Genomic DNA, 12,168 nt, shown 5'->3' on the forward strand with positions numbered 1-12,168 from the left:
ACTTAATGCTAGATATGGTATGTGTTTCATGTCAATATTCTAGAGATTTATGAAATTGTTCCTCCAACAGAGTGGTTAAGTCTTTCAATCTCTGCTTCTCTCGTAGCGTCTTTCTTTCTTTCTTAGCCTGTAAATCGAGTTATTACTGTTTTTGATATATAACTATTCCAGATGTTGTATAGGAAGGTGGAATATATTATAACAAATTCTTAGTTCAACTTCATAAATTAAAATTTCCAGTAATCAAAATTCGACTCTGAACATTGAAATTAGAACTAGACATCACTCACCTTTTTTTTTTGGTGCACATATGTAAAATGGCTTGTTATCAACTCATTTATTTATAAACAAACTCTTGAATAAACATGAATTCAAGTATCCATTTCCCCTCTCTTACTAGTAGTAGTAATACAGAAATAAATACTCCAATTTAATAGCTTGTTGCACACGACAGGAAAAGCTATAACTTTGTTACCCTGAACCAAAGTGTTAGAGTACAATTTATGCACTAGTTTTGCATTGTTTACTTCCTTTAATATTGATGTTTTGCACTTAATAATAGTGATTTACTTGTCTTTAATTTTTGTAAGTACAATTTTATTGATTAGTGCTAAAATTGAGCTACAATATGATGTTTGAGGATGATTGTTTTCCTGGAGAAATTATGAGCTTCAGAATAACTTTATTGATAAGGCGTGGGCACGTACTGTCAACTACGGACCTGACGTTTTTAGTTTAACGTGTTTTGTCTTTTTGGTTATTTTTGTAATTTTGAATTTAATATTTAGATAATATTTTAGATGTTAGTATTTTATTTTTAGAAAAACTCTATAAGACGAAGGAGACGTGAAAAACAAAAAGGGGATGAGATTTTTGAAGAGGAAAAAAACCTAGATCTAAATTTTTCTCTTCTCTCTATGAAGAACTAAATCTATTATTCTGGTTGAAGGTTAATAAAGCTGTGATTCATCATTACTGTGAGATCTTTCTTATGCTTTAATTGTTTTATTACTTTTTGGGTATTTGTTTATTCTCTAAATTATTGTCATAATTATGTTTGTTAATTAGATAATTGGCCACTATTTAATTATCAACTTAATCTATTGTCAATTAAAAGATTCATCGTATGAAGATTTTAATGTTTGTGACAAATAGCATAGCAATGCGTTGTGTTATGAGAATAAACAATCTAATTTAAATGAATCATCGTATGCGTTTGTTGATTAGGATTTGGGTCTCTCTGGTTTTTCAGGCTGTCAATTGATTAAATCTTATGATCGTATCTAGGGTTGTCTGTTGATTAGGGAAATAACCAATGGTCGTATCTTGGTTATCGACTAGTTAAGGAGAGATTGGTATTAGAGGGTCTCAGTAGCTATAACTGATCTATTCACAAGTAGTAATGATTTATATTTGAATCAATGATCAATAGTCGAATCAAACTGAGTTAATTCCTTCAACCAGAGTTTTTCCCAATTTGAATTACAATTTTAATTTGCATTCTTGTTATTTTAATTTGATTTTTATTATTGTCAACAATTCCCCCTTTTTCATTTTACATTTTAAAAGGATTTAAATAATTACCGATCTCTGTGGACACGACCCTGCTCAATCACTATACGCAATTTATTTAGAGTATATATTTATTTTTGCTGGCTTCGACAACCATCACAAAGTTAAACATGTCTTAGGCGAAGACATCTACACAGGAATGATATTACAGGAAGTACTTGGGATTTGGGGGAAAGAAAGCATAAAACTTTCGGAAAACTTAAACTTATGATAAGTTCTACACTGACTTGGGTATTGTGAATAATAAAGCAGCAGCAGTTTTTGAGTTCATAATTTGTCAGCAAACTTTAATTAATTCATTATTGACTGGGTAATTTTTAATTGACTTACGTGAGATAAGACCACATCCATAAAATCACGCAAGTTCATAATCTTTCATCAAGTTCAGATTGGATGGTACAAATCAAGAGTAAATTTTTAGTCAGAGATTCAAAAGCATAATGAAAGATGAGACTTCAAGGAAAAAAACTTGCAAAGAATTTATCATATTAATTTTGTTCAAAATCTCACAGTCATAAACGGGACCATTTACAATTTAAGAAAACTAATTATTTCCAAGAATTGACTACCGCACATAGCAGCTGCATTGCTATGATCTTTAATTTTATTTCACTTTCAAGAGAAATAACTTTTTTCTTAAAGATTATGATCTTTAATAGTAATCGACAACCGTACAATGATACAAATGCATGCGTGGTAAAAGATTACTTAAAGATAAGCCCAACATGTCAGCACTGAATCAAAAATTCTTTTAATATTAAGCTTTAGCGTTGACACGATCTGCCCCGACCTATGTGTCGAATCTAAGGCGAATCGTGCGATCTAATAACTAAAACTTGTGGCACAAATTTAATTCATGAATATATGTATATAATATGGTCTTTACTATGAACACATAACAACCACTGTACTTTTTTTGAAAATGTATATGTATTCAAAACTTACATAGCTTATGTCTCATTATACATACTTACATTATAAGTATATATACATATAAAACATAGACAACGTAAACATGCTCAAAATACAAGACATGTAGCAATGTGTCTCGTGGCCCAACCTCAATCAACTAGAACTTATCTGCATGAAATCCTGAAGAATCTTGGGAGAAAATGGGTAAATAGAAAAGGAAAATTATCATTGCACCACCTTTCTTTTGTCTTATATTCATCCAACCACTACAAAATTCTAACATGTTCTCTACACCACCTTTCTTTTTAAATTTGTATCAATTAGCCACTTTTACACTAATATCATTAAATAATTTAAATAAAATGACAATTTTACCCCTAAATAAATTCAAAGACTATTTTATCTTATAAAAGTTTAAAAAATAAAATAATTATAATTATAAAAATACACCTAAATTTAAAAAAATAAATCCAAAATAGAGGTGCTCAGTTCATTTTTATTAAATTTAGATTTTGTAAAATTTTAATAATTATTTTTATTAAAAATTTATAATTTTCAAAATTATAATAAAAAATAACTGAATTTATTTATTAAAAATTATAATTTTGTCAAATTTTATTAAAATAACTGAATTTATTTATTAAAAATAAATCCCAAAATTTTAATAATTTAGGGGATTTTTATTGAATCTCAAACTTTTGTAATTATTTTTATAATTATGATTTTTTATTAAAAATAAAAATTCTAATTTTTTGGATTTATTTCTTTATTAAATGTAGAGGTATTTTTATAATTATAATTTTTTTATTTTCAAAGCTTTTACAAGATAAAATGATCTTTTAATTTATTTAGGGGTAAAATTATCATTTCATTTAAATTATTTAATGGTGTTAGTGCAAAAGTGGTTAATTGATACAAATTTCAAAAGAAAGGTGGTGCGGAGAACATATTAGAATTTTGTTGTGGTTGGATGAACATAAGGCAAAAGAAAGGTGGTGTAATGATAATTTCTCATAGAAAAATAGTGAGCTTGCAGCTCAGTGAGTGGATGTAATTAATAATAATAATAATAAAGTAGTGTACTAGTGCTTATGCATAATCATGTGACATAACTCTACATTGAATATCATATATCAGCAAACATGGAATTCATACATACATAACATGACAAAACTGCACCAAATAGAATCCAAGGAAAAATAAATCTCAGTACTCGCCAGGATCATCATCCCGCGAGTAGAGCGAGAAAAAGCCTCTAAATACCTGGCGTAATTAAACTATCTCGCACGGGTAGAGTAACCTAACTCTCAATACGCATGCACAAAGTCTATGGGGAGGGATACATATATGGTGACTGGTAATCACATCTCATGACTCAATCAAGTATATAATATGGGTACATGTAATCACAACATGATATTAAATTGTGCTATCAAACATAAATGTTTCACAGAATATATAATAGTAATAATAGTATCCACTCACAGATTTTGTTCACTCTAGGGTTCGTTGGGGCTCTTGTGGGTTCCTAAATTCTCGAGTTCCTCCTAAAATACAGGATTTGAAAATTAACCGTTAAAACTAATATAAAAACTTATACGTATCATGTAAACTGTAACATAATTGCTCAAACTTCATAAATCTATTACCCACTAATTTATTGAATATTAATTTAACTGTCCAATTCTATTTTCTGTAACTTTTCCTTTCAATTTCTCTTTTTAACTTATTTCTCTCGCTCGGTCTCCTAATTCTTTTTCTCTTTTTTCCTTCCTTCCTTTTCTCTTTTTTTTTTCCCACCTTCGGCTTCTTCCTTTTCTTTCTCTCTCTCTCTCTCTTTTCTCTTCTCTTTTCTCCCGGTTTTTCTCCTTTTCTTCTCTCGGTCTTGCTCTGTTTTGGTTCCGTTATTCAAAATGGTAAACTGCTTCAATTTTTTTCATTTTACACACACACACACACACATATATATGTGTGTGTATGGCACCGCTTCAAGCATGCATGACCAAGCAGCTGCTGTTGCTTTTGAAGATTGCCACGTTTGGCTTCTTCCCCCCCCCCCCCCCCCCCTCTTTTCTCGCGGTGCACGACAAGAGTGCTTTTGGGTTTTGAAAAGGAGTGAAAGTGACAAATATTTATGAGTCAAACGGACTCTACACGGGCTAGCTAGTTACATGCATCATTGACTTTTGCCATCACAAATTCACAAGTTCCACAAAGGAAACTTACAAGCATCCAATAATTCAATTCTGATCCTCACGTCCCGACGTTGAAATGGTGGAAGAATATATCGGTGGTCTTGGAGGAGAAGTTGTTTGGTGGACTTTTCAAAGCGTCACTGCTAGTCAGTCTGCTTCTTTGCAATAACATTTCTATCACTCTGTTCATGGGCGACCTATCCGATGGACGAGTCCGTATACACCACAAAACAACAATATTCATCTTCTTAGCAATTTCACTTTCCTCGCGGTTTACAATTCCGAGTAATTTAAATTCATTATCCTGCTCGAAATGCTTGTAAATCTAATGTGGAAAAAAAAAAAAAATATATATATATATATATATCTCGTCAAATCTAGTAATTTAAATTATGTGATGCCTCACCAAAGTTTCTACTAAACACCTCCGAAGCAATGTAACCAATTGTCCCTCTAGCCTCCAACATCGACACAATACTCTCTTTAATTCGTATGGCACAAAAATCTTCATCAAGAAGAATGTTATATTATCTCTCTCTCTCTCTCTCTATACGTAAATATATGAATGTATGCATGCCAATCTTCAGTCCCCTTTTAGATCCGCATAAATTCATTTGAATCCTCAAATTAGAATTAAAAGTTACAAATTTAAAATTACACATTAATTCGTTGATACTCTTCCAATTCCAGAATATATTGGAATGCCAATGGGGCGGATCTAGTTGGATATATCCACCCTGCTTGAGATCCAAAACCATGACAAAAATAAAGATTTATTTAACTGGAATTAATATGGGTATATTTAGGTTAATTAGAAGATTTATATCTGGTTGGATGATTTTTTTTTAAAGGTTAATTAGAATGCTTTTTTTTTTATTCAATAAGGGCTCTGTTAAAAGAGCTACAAGGTCACTATTCAATAGGGGCTCTGTTAATTAGAATGCTTTTAATTCAATTTAAAACTTTGAAAAACCAGTCAATATATCATTCCATGTATAGAAGCAAGTGATGACATGATATTGGAATAATAGTAAATTTTGCATTTGATATCCACTGTGGAAGAAAGGGAAAAAAAAACATTTGACATCCAAAAAAACTGTAAAAAGTAATAAAATAGGATCTTGATTAAAAATTTAAAAATTTATATAATTATTTGATCAAATTATGGAGGTATAACTATCTTTTTCCTTTATCTCTAAGACGCAACTAACAATAATTACGTTGTTATTTTAATGCTGGGTACCACTGACCCTTTGCATTATTAATTGTTTAGTGATAATGATTAGACCAAGTCAAGTGAAGGTTGCCTTTTTTTTATTTTTAGAGAAAAGAAAAAGAACATATCGTGGTTGCCATAAGCCTTAGCATAGTGAGAACAAATGCATACGCGTTGCCAATGTTGAGCATCTTCTTCCTTTTGGCAATTAAGTGCCATAATGCCTTTATTTAGGGTCCAAGTATAAATGCGTTTACTTGAACGGCTCACTCAATGACAGAATATAACAATTTGCAAGTCTCCTGTATATTTTTTCTGCACTTATTTTCAAATTCATATGTCTCATTATAAGTATATGCTAATTTCCTTCACTTAAAACTTGTATCAATCTCGCCTTGCAACTACTATTAAAAACGACCAATATGCGCTTATCATTCTTCTTTGTTCCTATGTCGGTGTTCGTGTTACAGTATCTCATTGCTAGCTTAGCGGTGATGACTTTAAACGATTTAACAACAGATCAATCAGCTCTTCTAGCATTCAAAGCCCATGTTTTTGATTATCGGAGTGCCCTGGCAAATAATTGGTCTATATCTTATCCAATATGTAGCTGGGTTGGTATCTCTTGTGGTTCACGCCATCAAAGAGTCACTGCCTTGAATCTTTCAGATATGGGTCTCGGAGGCACCATTCCACTACACTTGGGAAATCTCTCATTTCTAGTGTCTCTTCACATTAGTGAGAACAATTTTCATGGCCATCTGCCGAAAGAATTGGGGCAATTACGTCGACTCAGAGTCATGAATTTCGCTTACAATAAATTGAGCGGAATCTTTCCATCATGGATTGGTGTCTTATCTAAACTCCGAATATTGAGACTTAGAAGTAAGAGTTTCACAGGTCCCATCCCTAATTCTCTCTTCAACTTATCAAGGCTAGAGGAGCTGCGTGCAGAGTTCAATTTTATTGGTGGAAATATTCCTTCAAGGATTGGGAATTTGAGTAAACTCGTGAATCTGCATCTTGGTTTCAACAATCTTCAAGGCACTTTCCGCCACCTCTTGTAATTGAAGCATATTTTTCCAATTGCATGCATATTTTGCATATTTTGAAGTATTTTAAAGAACATTATTGGCCGAAATTATTATGTAATAAATTTAATTTGATCCTTTTACATTTTGAAGGGTAACATTGTCAAACTCAATTTACCTTAAGCTAAAAGCTCAATGACTCCTCAATGTTGGCCTTATGGCAGGTGAAATTCCAACCGAGATTGGCAATCTACAAAATTTGGAGTATCTTGTTCTTGGTAAGAATAATTTAAGTGGCCTCATTCCACCCACGATCTTCAATATTTCAACCATAAGAATCCTTAATCTGCTTGGCAATCAACTCTCAGGCCACTTACCATCAACCATCGGCCACTCGCTTCCAAACATAGAGTATTTAGCCTTGGCGGCCAATAATCTTACCGGAAAAATTCCCAACTCCATCACAAATGCTTCTAAACTCATTGGCCTAGAATTGAAATTTAACTCATTCTCAGGCCATATTCCAAATACATTTGGCAACTTAAGGCACCTCGGCGTGCTTGGCTTAGCATATAATAACTTGACGACAGAATCATCTTCAGCAGATCAGTGGAGTTTTCTCTCTTCTCTGACTAATTGCAGAAATTTAACAATTTTAGCCTTAGCTTATAATCCATTGGGTGGCATCCTTCCACCAGTAATTGGAAATTTCTCTGCTTCTCTTCAACAATTTTATGCATACAACTGCAAACTCGGGGGCAGCATTCCTAAAGAAATTGGTAATTTACCTGGCCTGATCGACTTAGAGCTCGGTTTTAATGACTTGAATGGAACTATTTCACCAACGATGGGAAGACTAAAGCGGCTACAAGGTTTATCTCTTGAAGATAATAATTTGGAAGGATCCATTCCCCATGATCTTTGCCACTTGGGGCTGATGTACGGAATAAGGTTAAATGGAAATAAGCTCTCTGGACATATACCGCCATGCTTGGCGAGTCTGACATCTCTAAGAGAACTCCACTTAGGTTCCAACAAGCTCACTTCTAGTATACCGTCATCCTTTTGGAGCCTTGAGTACATCCTGATGATAAACTTGTCGTCAAATTCATTAAATGATTCTCTCCCTTCCAATATACAAAAGTTAAAGGTCTTGAGAGTTTTAGATTTATCAAGGAATCAATTATCAGGTGATATTCCATCAACCATTGGTGCCCTCGTAGATCTAGAAACTCTATCCTTGGCTAGTAATCAATTTCAAGGACCCATTCCTGAATCAGTTGGCAGTTTGATAAGCTTAGAATCCTTAGATCTCTCCCGCAACAATCTCTCTGGAAAAATTCCCAAGTCATTGGAGACACTTTCACATCTCAAACAATTTAATGTGTCTCATAATAGGCTAGAAGGGGAAATTCCTGTTAAGGGGTCTTTTAAAACCTTGTCAGCTGAATCATTTTTCGGAAATTATGCACTCTGTGGTCCACCTAAATTCCGAGTCCCACCTTGCAAACAAGGTGACAGTAAAAGCACCAAGAACGTTGCTCTAATTGTCCTTAAATATATTTTGCCTCCGATAGTATCCTCTGTACTTATAGTGATTATCATCATTATGTACATAAGATGCCGAAAGAGGAGTACAAAAAAATCAGATCACGAAGATTTCCTACCTCTTGCAACATGGAGAAGAACATCGTACCTAGACATTCAACGAGCAACTGATGAATTTAATGAATGTAACTTGCTGGGTACAGGTAGCTTTGGATCAGTTTATAAAGGAACCATTTCCGACGGGACTGATGTTGCGATAAAGGTTTTCAATCTGCAACTAGAGAGAGCATTTAGGAGTTTTGATTCTGAATGTGAAGTTTTACGGAATGTTCGTCATCGAAATCTCATAAAGATCCTTAGCAGTTGTTCTAATCCAGATTTCAAAGCATTGGTACTTGAGTTCATGCCAAATGGTAGTCTCGAGAAGTGGTTGTATTCTCACAACTATTTCTTAGACATTCTACAGAGGTTGAATATAATGATAGATGTGGGGTCGGCTCTTGAATATCTCCATCATGGTCATTCGTCGGCACCTATAATTCATTGTGATTTAAAGCCTGCCAACATTCTCTTGGATGAAAATATGGTGGCACATGTGAGCGACTTCGGCATTTCCAAACTCTTAGGTGAAGGAGAAGATTCTGTGACACAAACCATGACAATGGCTACAATTGGTTATATGGCACCAGGTAAAGTTTCAATTGTAATTAAAATTTTTGCTCTTTTTTCAAGCACGAGCAAAGTTTGGGTTACCTTAATTATCAAAAAATTATTTGTTTTATCAGTTGTTTCATAATTAAAATTAAAAAATGCCGAGTATGGATCAGAAGGAATTGTTTCAGCTAAATGTGATGTCTACAGCTATGGTGTTTTATTGATGGAAACCTTCACGAGAAAGAGGCCCACTGATGAAATGTTCAGAGGAGAAATGAGTTTAAGGAGATGGGTAAAGGAGTCTTTACCTCACGGATTGAGTGAAGTTGTTGACGCAAATTTGGTGGGAGAAGAGCAAGCTTTTTCTGCCAAAATGGATTGTTTATTAAGCATCATGGATTTGGCATTGGATTGTTGTATGGAGTCACCTGACAAGAGAATGCATATGACAGATGCTGCAGCGAAGCTCAAGAAGATTAAAGTCAAGTTCTTGGATGATGTTGCTGCAAGTAGTTAATGCAACTTTTGCAATGTGTGTTTCTTAACTTCGTGCGTACTCTTTCCTGTTTGTGCTTGTGGAATAAGAGCCATTGCTCTAAGCAGAACATAAATTGAAATGAGAAATCTGATCTTCGAATTTGTATCTTCTTGCATATACATACTTAATACTAGATATGGTATGTGTTTTATTTCAATATTCTAGAGATTTATGTTCCAACAAAGCGGTCAACCCTTTTTGGGTCTCTGCTCCTCTCTTAGCGTCTTTCTTTTACTTCTTATCCAGTAAATCGAGTTAACATTTGATATATATATATATATATATATATATATATGAGAAAGGTGGAATACAACATAACAATTTTTTAGTTCATAATTAAAATTCCCGGTGAGTCGATCGCAATTGGACTCCGACCATTGGTAACAGAACTAAACTCAGGTTTATGCCAAATATTTGAAGTGACTCTATGAACTCATTTATTTATAAACCAAACTGCGGTACAAACCCACACAGTGAATCCATATTCAAACATGAATTCAAGTTTCCATTTCCCCGCTCTACAAGCAGTAGTAATACAGAAATAAACACACTAGTTTAATAGTAGTCAGGTCCCCGTACAAACGTTAGGCGCGAGTGAAAAGCATTATCTTTGCAAGCTCAAGTGCCTTGTTGCGGCCAAAAAACTTCTCCACAATTGCCAGTGCAAACTCCATAGAAATTCCTGGCCCTCTACTGGTGATGAGGTTGCCATCAACCACAACCCTGTTTTCGATTTCACTCTGATCTGACAGCTTGTTGCACATAGCAGGAAAAGCTGTAGCTTTTTTACCCTGAACCAAAGTTGAATATGTCTAAGGGGAAAACAAATACACAGCAATGATATTGCAGGAGCAGGAAGTACTTGGGATTTTTGCGGCTAAAAATCCCAAATTTTTTATCCCAAAAAATCATCTCAAATGATGTGACATTCATCAATTGGTTGGTTAGATAATACAATTAATTCATTTGGATTTTAAAAAAAATTACCAATCACTCAATAAATGCCATATCATTTGGGACAGAATTTGGGATAAAAAATTTGAGATGTCTTATCATAACTCTTCGGGTAATGTAACTAATGAAGCAGCGGCACTTTTTGAGTTTGTAATTTGTCAGCAAACTTCAATTAATTCATTACAGACTTACATGATATAAGATCACGTTCATAAAATCACACAAGATCATAATGTTTCATCAAGTTCAGATTAGGTGATTCAAATCGAGAGTAAATATTTAAGCAGAAATGGTCGTACCTTGAGTAAGCCATGGGGCTCCAACACTAAAGCTGGGGATGCACATATAGCACCGTAAGGTCTATTTGATTCCTTTTGCTTCTTTAGCATATTCACCAATTTCTCTGAATTCGCAAATGCTTGAGCGCCACCAAGTCCACCCTGTGCAATGTGCATGGATAAATTGTAGTTAGTAAGTCAATAATGTGGTAAAGACTATGAAGCAAGAGTAAGCACCCCAACTCACTGGCAAGACAATTAAATCATACGAAAGTTTAGCTGCCTCATCAATGAGCACATCTGCCACTAATTTAATTTGACGAGAAGCCAGAATTTCTAGTTTATCCTCAACTGATGCAACTACAACATTTGCTTTAGCTCGTCTCAGAATATCAATTATCATAACAGCTTCCATCTCCTCCGAACCATTTGCAATAGGCACAAGAATCTGAAAGAAAAGAAAGTACAAAATTTCACCAAGAACTTTAACATTTGAAGTTATCAAGAATTCCATTTTAAGCACAAGTCAGCAATATTAAGGATCTCACAATCTCTAATTTGAAATATTATGTCCCCATTTTACAGCATGTCAGTAGCACAAACTTTCACCCCCTATCATTTCCTTTTATTCATGCACTGCACCCCCCCACCACACTAACCCCCCACTTCTTGCCCCCCCCCCCCCAACCCCGGTCCAGCACCGTTCATGCTTCTTTTGTAATTGATCAAACTTGGGATTTTATTAGAGATATCATAAAAATACATCTACTACCTCCAATATGTTCACAAATGACTGAAGCCAATGATGTATATGTATATGTATAGAAGATATCACAAATTTTTTTATACTGCCAAATGGGTATTCCTGAAAACATCGGATGAAGAAAAACAAATACAAGAAACTAGAAGTCCAATCTCACCTGGGGAGAATTGTCAAATGTCCACTGAATTGGATTGAATTCAGCAATAGTGTATTCATCTCCATGATTTGCACGCATTACCTAGGCACAAGGTGACAGTGAAGACGAAAGCATGAGGAAGAGAAAATTCAAAGACAAATACCAAGAGAAAGAACTTACATTAAAAAGAATGTGATCAGTGGAGACATTGAAGCTCAACAAATGCATTTATCAAGATTCCGATAATTATATCAGTCTTATCAGACATCGTTTTCACCACATTAAGATTGGCCAGCAGGTATACAACTTCATCTAATGAATCTCTAATGCAAAACGTCATACTTTTCCCTTGAACTAATTTTTTGGAATAT

At 34.0% G+C, this 12,168-nt stretch overlaps 1 protein-coding gene across 4 annotated transcripts in view; it reads right to left on the bottom strand.

Moving 5' to 3' along the window:
• The window catches only part of LOC102630221 (protein DJ-1 homolog B-like), a 62,440-nt gene that overhangs the window by 7,445 nt on the left and 42,827 nt on the right, over positions 1-12,168 (bottom strand). The window contains exons 5-8 of one of the 4 annotated variants that reach the window (XM_052438043.1): positions 11,819-11,899; positions 11,146-11,346; positions 10,920-11,060; positions 10,080-10,457 (exon numbers count right to left, since the gene is read on the bottom strand). The exons of 1 other annotated variant lie outside the window; for it this stretch is intronic. In XM_052438043.1, coding sequence (XP_052294003.1) covers positions 10,251-10,457; positions 10,920-11,060; positions 11,146-11,346; positions 11,819-11,899 — 630 coding nt within the window. In that variant the 3' untranslated portion in view covers positions 10,080-10,250. Of the gene's footprint in view, positions 1-10,079; positions 10,458-10,919; positions 11,061-11,145; positions 11,347-11,818; positions 11,900-12,168 lie in introns of those variants that run through there. 2 more of the 4 variants (XM_052438044.1, XM_052438042.1) reach the window with 2 other exon arrangements.

This window comes from Citrus sinensis, chromosome 3 (genome assembly GCF_022201045.2).
Source record: "Citrus sinensis cultivar Valencia sweet orange chromosome 3, DVS_A1.0, whole genome shotgun sequence".
Taxonomy (NCBI): domain Eukaryota; kingdom Viridiplantae; phylum Streptophyta; class Magnoliopsida; order Sapindales; family Rutaceae; genus Citrus; species Citrus sinensis.